This window comes from Cyprinus carpio, chromosome B17 (genome assembly GCF_018340385.1).
Source record: "Cyprinus carpio isolate SPL01 chromosome B17, ASM1834038v1, whole genome shotgun sequence".
In the NCBI taxonomy this organism is placed as follows: domain Eukaryota; kingdom Metazoa; phylum Chordata; class Actinopteri; order Cypriniformes; family Cyprinidae; genus Cyprinus; species Cyprinus carpio.
In genome coordinates this window covers 9,524,519-9,532,919 of record NC_056613.1, presented here as the reverse complement: position 1 = coordinate 9,532,919, position 8,401 = coordinate 9,524,519, and the positions used below count along the sequence as shown (strand labels likewise).

General features: G+C 35.1%; 1 protein-coding gene across 1 annotated transcript; it reads left to right on the top strand.

Moving 5' to 3' along the window:
* Nucleotides 1-508: 508 nt before the first annotated feature.
* Nucleotides 509-7,286, top strand: LOC109107498 (cytochrome P450 26B1). The gene is made up of 6 exons (XM_042742075.1): nucleotides 509-1,302; nucleotides 2,616-2,840; nucleotides 3,045-3,320; nucleotides 3,485-3,640; nucleotides 4,721-5,146; nucleotides 5,950-7,286. The coding sequence occupies exons 1-6, from the start codon at nucleotides 1,099-1,101 to the stop codon at nucleotides 6,325-6,327; spliced, it is 1,665 nt and encodes a 554-aa protein (XP_042598009.1). The 5' UTR covers nucleotides 509-1,098; the 3' UTR covers nucleotides 6,328-7,286.
* Nucleotides 7,287-8,401: the final 1,115 nt, after the last annotated feature.

The window sequence follows — 8,401 nt, the reverse complement described above, 5'->3', positions numbered from 1 at the left end:
TTTCTTTCTCTCTCTCTCTCTTACCGAATCCCTCTGTGGAACCTACGATCTCAAACGTTTCCCATCCCCTGTGATCTATCCACGACCTCTTCAACTATTAGAGAAAAAACTGCTCACACGTCACTGGTGAAGGTGGATCATAACATGTGCCAATACCTATAAAGCTAGAGCGCGCGAGATGCACAGAAGACAAATAGTTCACCTAAGAGATTCTCGAAGTTTCACTGGATATCTTCGGTATGATTTTACAATCTTGTTGAGGTGAGTACACACTCATTGTCTGTCTCTGTTTCATTTGTAATGTCATTATTAGCTCTGTTATGAAGATAATGTTCTTTTAGATTACTGATTGCATGTTTTAGCCACAGATCTGGGAGACAGATTTTTGTTACACCCTTAAAAATCAAGTATTTGAACTGATTTTAAGGTATAAGAACCATCTTATAAAGAGTGTTTTTTTATGCATATGATACTTCGGAGATTTAAATCTCTTAATGTTTCACTATGTTCTTCAGATAAGAATAAAAAAAATGGATTAACAGAACTGAACTGAAGAATTAATGTAGGCTAGTTTGATGTTAAATACTCTATATTATGATGTTTTTAAGAATTTATGAGTTTTACTTACTCGGAAGTGTTTATAAGCAGAGTGGTCTTCTGTATTAAGCAAAAATGTGTGCTCGTTTCCAAAATTCTCATAATCTCAAGTTCAGTTGGAATCTGATTTACAGTCGGAGTGGGTGAGAGCAGGGCTGTCCAAGGGGTTGCACCCCAAGAAAAGGTGGATAAACTCGGATGAAAGGCATGCCAGCGCATGCAACTTGTAAAAGTGTTTGGAATAGTTATCAGCTTCTGCACTTCTCTGGGAAGCTGGAGAGACTGACAGCACGATAGATCTGCTCTCTTCATAAAGCCCATGTTAGACCCGTGTAATGTCCTGTTCTTATTCCATTCCTAGATATCCAATGAGCGCGTAAAGGGATCTTCTTGCGTGTTACACAACTTTTGGAGGCGCTCCATCAAGAAGAAATCATCATTGGAACAACACGCACAGGCGCACGTGGATTCTTTCTTTTTTGGCTTTGTTCAACGCTGGAGATGTTCGGGCACGATATCTGCCTCGTGTCCGCGTTGCTGGCGGCTGCCGGTGCTGTCTTACCGGCTCTGCTGCTGCTTGTGGTTTCGCGGCTGCTGTGGGAGCTCAGGTGGAGCATCACCCGGGATCGGACGTGTAAACTCCCACTCCCGCAGGGCTCCATGGGCTGGCCGCTGGTCGGAGAAACTTTTCACTGGCTTTTCCAGGTAAGACTTGAGCATATAAATAAAATTCTAGATTACTCTGTTTCTCTCAATTCTTTTTGCTCTTATTTATGATTTATCGATCATGGATTTCATGCACTAGCCTATATTGTAATTTTATATTATTAACGTGCATTAGAAGCAAAATAAATAAATAAATAAATAAAACGAATGAATGAATGAATATAAGTATGATTTAGTTATTTAACAAGGTAAATATAGGCCTAAGTAAAATACTGTTAAAATTAGTTCTCGAATTATTTCGGCGGGGTCATTGTTAAAAAATAAAATGGAATAAAAAAAAAATAAATAAATGAATACAAAATGAAAAAATAAATAAATAAATAGTAGGCTAATTTTATTTATTCGTTCGTTTTACGAAAAACGTAAGTGTATTTGGCGCCCCCAGCGCATTTAACTATCAACAATGCGTTTTAAACAAAATACTGACTTTTCTGATATATATCGTGTAGCTCTATAATAGCTTTAGAAATAATGTCAGTAGGCTACTTACGTTTTATCGATGCACCGTACTTGCAGCGATCAATCACGTGTTGATATGGTTACCTCTGTAACCAAATCCGGGTTCTTTACAGTCATAAACATTAAGGCTAGTGCACTCTGACTCACTTGTGAAACGTAGCTATGAAAATTATACATGAAGGCCCCGGTTAAAATTATGTAGTAGGTAAAAAGTATTAAACGACATATGCTAACTTATGAGGAAAAAATAGAATTCCTTTGCAAACCACCACATTTACGCTATTTAGATTTTATATAGGGCCTAACTTAATTATTTTATCTTATCATTTATGTAGATTAGAGTGATCTATGTTGCATTTTATGTTATTTTGCTAATGTTTTTGCATTACTTTTAGTGCAATGTTTAATGCTTTCTCAAAGGAATATGATGCATATATGAGCCAGTTCCTCTGCTGGCCTGATGTGCAAAATCCACAAGGGGAATTATTCCCTGCATGTGTGAACTTGATGAGGGTGTAATTCTTCACTGTGGTAAAAACAGACGCTTTCACCTTGAATCCATAGCAGAGTGGCAGAACTGATCAATCCATTTCAGAATATGCATTCAATCAATTAATCAATCAATCAATCAATAATATAAATAAATATTACAATATGTAGGCCTGAAAAGTTTATAAAATAGTATGGGAAATTTATATGGAAATATCTTTAGTATGGATATTTTAAAAAATCCTTATTGTCATAACAACTGGAAAAGTCTTAGGGAAGTAGTGGGGACTTGGGGTATTGCGTCGATCTAAAAGGTTTGCCATGAAACTCTTGTTTTGTAACAGGGATCCAGCTTTCACATCTCCAGACGCGAGAAACATGGAAATGTTTTCAAAACTCACCTTTTGGGCAAACCCCTCATCCGAGTGACCGGTCCAGAAAACATCCGTAAGATTCTGCTGGGTGAACACACGCTGGTGTGCACGCAGTGGCCCCAGAGCACACGCATCATCCTGGGGCCCAACACTCTGGTAAACTCAGTTGGTGACCTGCACAAGAGGAAGAGAAAAGTAAGTGTATCTGAAAGGCATGCACCCTGGAAGACGTTTCAGTAAAAAAGGCATCTGATCGAAAGGATTAACCCATTAATTGTTTTATTTCTCCTAAATATCCTTGTAAAGATGAATGCTCACAAAAAAATGAATCTTTCATTTCCAGCCGTTAATGTTGCAATGAATAGCTCAGCATTTGATCAATAAAATTTTGTTTTCTAGATCCTTGCAAAAGTGTTCAGTCGTGGGGCGCTGGAGGCCTATCTGACACGTCTTCAAGATGTCGTCAAGACTGAAATTGCTAAGTGGTGCTCCGAGGCCGGGTCTATGGACGTTTACACCGCAGCCAAGTCACTCACTTTTCGCATTGCAGTGCGAGTCCTGCTTGGTCTGCGTCTGGAGGAGCAGCAAATCACTTCTCTCTCCAAAACCTTTGAACAGCTCATGAACAACCTCTTTTCTCTTCCTATTGACACCCCCATAAGCGGCCTGCGTAAGGTGAGAATGAGTCCAGTTCTGATCTTTCATCAACAAGCCAAAAGTCACATTGGTTCACAGCTTGAGCAAACAAACTCAATTTCCAAGTCACTAGATGAATGTCTAAATTTCATCTACTTTGAAGAACTTTTATGTATGAACATAGTCTGTTTGTTTTGTTGTAGGGAATCAGGGCCCGTGAGATTCTGCACTCTGCCATGGAGAAGATCATAGAGGAGAAACTGAAAAAGCAGCAATCCAGTGATTATTGTGATGCTTTTGACTATATGCTGAGCAGTGCAAAGGAAGATGACTATGAGCTTACAATGCAAGAGCTCAAGGTAAACCATAGAAGGCCAAATCCAAATTTATTGTGCACTCTTAAAAATAAAGGTTCTTTATTGGCATCAGTGGTTCCACAAAGAACCTTTACCAAAGAACCTTACCTATGGACCTTTTCATTCCACAAAAGGTTTTTTACAGTGGAAAAAGGTTCTTTAGATTATTAAAATGTTCTTCACACTAATAAAAAAAAAATGGTTCTTTTAAGAACTGTTCACTGAAAGTTTCTTTGGATAACCAAAACTGGTTCTTCTATGGCATGGCTGTGAAAACCCCCTTTTGGAACCTTTATTTTTTAAGAGTATGTGCTATTTTTGTAATATTACCTAGTTTTAATTATTTTATTTTGCAATATTATATTTAGCTTTCATCACAGATGATGAACCCATGATAATGTTTAGATCCAATTATATGCATTTATTCATTCATACATTCATTCATATATATGTATATATACATACACATGCATACACGTACACATATACATACATTCTGTACACATATAAAACTGGCCAAAAGTTTGGAATAATTAAGATTCAATGTTCTTGCATGGCTGCATTTATTAGATCAAAAATGCAGCAAAACAGTGTTGTAAATATTATGAAAAGAATCATATTTAAAATAAGAAATTAATATCTTTATTCAACAAGGATGCGCTTAACCGATCAAAAGTAACAGTATAGACATTTGTAATGATACAAAAGATTTATATTACAATAAAAATGCTGTTCTTCTGAACTTTCTATTTATCAGAGAATTCTTAAAAATTTATTATTTTTCACAAAAATAATAAGCAGCAAAATCTGTTTTTAGCTCTGATAATAATAGCCATATTATTATTATTATTATTTTTACTGTATTTTTGAACAAATAAATGCAGCCTTAAGCATAAGAGACTTAAAAAAAAAAAGAAAAATGAAAAAATTCTAATGATTCCTAACTTTTGACCTGTAGTGAGTGTGTATATGAGCAGAACTAAAAAAAAATTGCTATTCTCGGTTGTTTGCATGTAATTTTTTTTCCTTTCAGTTTCATTTGGATTCATGTTTGCAAAATAAATAAATGAAAATGCATTTCAGGAAACTGCGGTAGAGTTAATCTTCGCTGCTCACTCCACTACTGCCAGCGCATCAACATCCCTCATCCTGCAGCTGCTGCGTCATCCAGATGTGAGTGAGCGCGCCAGAGCAGAGCTGGAAAGCGAGGGACTGATCGGCGATGTGCACGGATACTGCCGCTCTCGTTGCCATGGGAACGTCATCAGCGAGGAAAGTGATGCTGCTGAGAAGAGTACCTGCGAGGGGAGATCATCTATGAATAAAACACCATGTTTTGAAGCAGGAGACAAGGAAGAGGGGCATCGCTCTCGCACCCACGTCCCTTACCTGAGTTTGGAGAAACTGAGTCAACTTTCTTACCTGGACTGTGTGGTCAAAGAGGTGCTTCGGTTCCTCCCACCAGTGTCTGGCGGATACAGGACAGTCCTGCAAACATTTGAATTAAATGTAAGTGTTGTTTTGTGCAAAATAATTACTGCAAATACCATTTTATGGATAGTGCATTCATACATTGTCTGCAAAAGCAAGTTCATTTTTTTCAGTAACATTTTATATTAGAAACAGAAATTACTACATTATAATATTTGTGAAATTGTACATTATAAAACCATGATATTGTGCAAATAATAATTATAATTATAATTTTTATTATATTAAATCAGATGTTGCTGGTAAAAAAAATGAACTAAAAATAACAGTAAAATATTTTGTGCACAGAAAAAAAAGATATTAGCAACATTAAAATTATTACATTATGAAATGTGTAAAATTATACATTTATTAATATAGTGTGAATGTTCATATAGAATAATAATTGTTTGTGCACTGAACCTTAAAATAGTGTAAAAAAATGTACATTTTATTTTAGAAATATAAATTCAAATTATTACATCATAAAATTGTATTACATTATAATTTTTAATCATAAAAGTATTAAATCACAATATGGTGTGAATTTTTTTATATAATTATTTAATAATAATTACATTTTAAAAAATTTGTAAAATGTTTTTTGTGCATCAAACGTTGAAAATGGTGTTGAAAAAATGAAATGATTTTGTCAGTAATATTTATTTCAGGAACATTAATAAAACAATTTATTTTTAATTATAAAATCATGATCATGATATAATGTGAATAATAATGCTAATAATAAACAGATTTTGCTGATGAAAAACATGGTTTCAAAAACTTTAAATTTTACACAAAAAGCTGTCTAACGTAATCATTCATATATTGTGCATTTGCAGGGTTATCAGATTCCGAAGGGCTGGAGCGTCATGTACAGCATCCGTGACACGCATGAGACAGCAGAAGCATATCAGAACCCAGATCTCTTCGACCCAGACCGGTTCTGCGCAGATCGAAACGAGAGCAAAACCGACCGCTTCAGTTACGTCCCATTTGGAGGAGGTGTAAGGAGGTGCATCGGCCGGGAGCTCGCTTTGATTGTGCTCAAAACTCTTGCAGTGGAGTTGCTTGCCACAGTAGATTGCACTCTGGCAACAAAAACATATCCAAGGATGCAGACGGTGCCAATCGTGCATCCGGTCAATGGATTGCATGTGTTTTTTAACTACAGAACCCACGGAGTTGAGAGAAATCGGAGGGAATCCACGCATATATAGACAAAAAACATCATTTAGACACTGTACCACATAGAACGCCAATGCATAGATGTCAAACTGCTTTTGTGAATCATATGCAGTTATCTTTATAATGTTTATGTAAAGCAAACCATCTGGAAATGGATGAAAAGATGAACCTGACCCATTCATTAGATAATGCAGTCTTGAACTCTTGTTTTTAGTGAACTTGTGGAAAGGGTAAATATCCACTAGAATTCATGAAAAAGTTAATTAAACCTGTGTAAAAGTCTGTTAGGTTTGAATAGCCAAGCCATTGTGATGTGCATGAGGAAATCTAAAAAAAAAAAATAATAATTCTTAAAAAACTATAAAAATAGAAATGCATTTAAATTCATTTATTCTTTCATCTCAGCCTTGTATGTGATATATAAACAAAACCTGTTTTTGTTTTATGACATGAAGTAGGAACACAAATAAGCTCTATTTATATATTTTTTTTCTCAAGTGAATAGGATAGCTCACTAAATAAAAAATTATATTATGCCACTTTCTAATTTCTAGGCCACTGTACTACTAAAATGACTAGTTATCTATACATGCTGTCCTTGCGGCTCTAGTACTTACAGAAGTTACATATTGCTTTAAACCATGTAAATAGATGACTAATGCATAGTTATTTGTGTTTATCATGAATGTAAGCTGTGAAAAATGACCCTTGCGCTGTGAACTGGGGGATCAGTTTAAATACAGGGAAGGAGAAAACAAGCAGCACTTTTTCTCCAAATTAGGAGTATTTGTTGTGTACATGTTGTATATGTTCAATACTTGTGTAATACTTCTTGTAGTTCCTGTGCTCTTGTGTTTGTCTTGTTGAATAGTGCTCATGTTAATTTTATATCTTTTATGGTATCTATTTTGAAATGTGTATTTGGAGCTGTTATAGTGTTTAAGATGTCTTTGTTCAATAAAGAGATTTAATGCGTTTATTTGCACTTTGTTGAGCATTATGTTTGGGGTCAGTATGTTACATATATGTAAACATTTAACAAGATAAATTATACTCCCATTCAAAAGTTTGAGGTCAGTAAAATACGAAAAAATAAAGAATACTTATTTTCAGCAAGGATGCATTAAACTGATCAAATGTGACAGCAAAGACATTATGTTATAAATAAACATTTTCAAACTTTATATTCATCAAAGAATCCTGAAAAAAAAAATTATGACAAAAACATTTGGCAGCACAACTGTTTTCAACTGAAATAATAAAAATAAATGTTTCTTAATCAGTATATTATGAGTTCTGAAGGATCATGTGTCACTGAAAATTGGTGTAAAGACTGCTGAATATTCAGCTTTGCCATCACAGGAATAAATTACATTTTAAAATTACATTAGAAATAATTTTTTTAATTATAATACCACTTAACTGTTTTACTAAAACATAAATGCAGCCTTGTTCAGAAAATGAGGCTTCTATATTTGATACATTGGGGTTTATAAAACAAATTTGGCTACGTTACTGCAATTTCTACTGAGTAAAGGTTTCCTTTTGTCTCATTAAGCATTAAGATTTTATGATGTTAAGATGTACGAAACCACTTGAAAACATGAAGGTCGAGACCGTAGTGTTTAGATAAAGCAGAGCTGTGCCTGAATCCACCAACAGTAGACATGCAGCCTCTCTTATCAATACGGGTCTCTGCGCAAAAGAGGAAGCAGCTTTCACACATGTATGGACATAAAGCTGACAAAATAATCTGTCATGGACTGACACACACACACACACACACACGCACACACATCCTTAAGACTAGCAGCTGTAGGGCACACAGAGATACCAGATGGAGAACATTCAGTGTGCTTCAGTGTTAAGGATGGAAGAGATATTAGAGAGGATGTGAGTGGTGAGAGAGTTGTGATGAAGAAAGGTTATAGTTAAGAAGAAACAAAGAGGGGAAATTGTCTTGAAATCCTAATGGAATCATGTGACTTGTGTCTCTATTGTGATCTTGACCTTTGACATTGCTCTAATAAAAATTAAGGGAAAAAGCACAATATATATAGGCTACAAATATATGTACAATGAATGAGCAAAACAAAAACACAATTT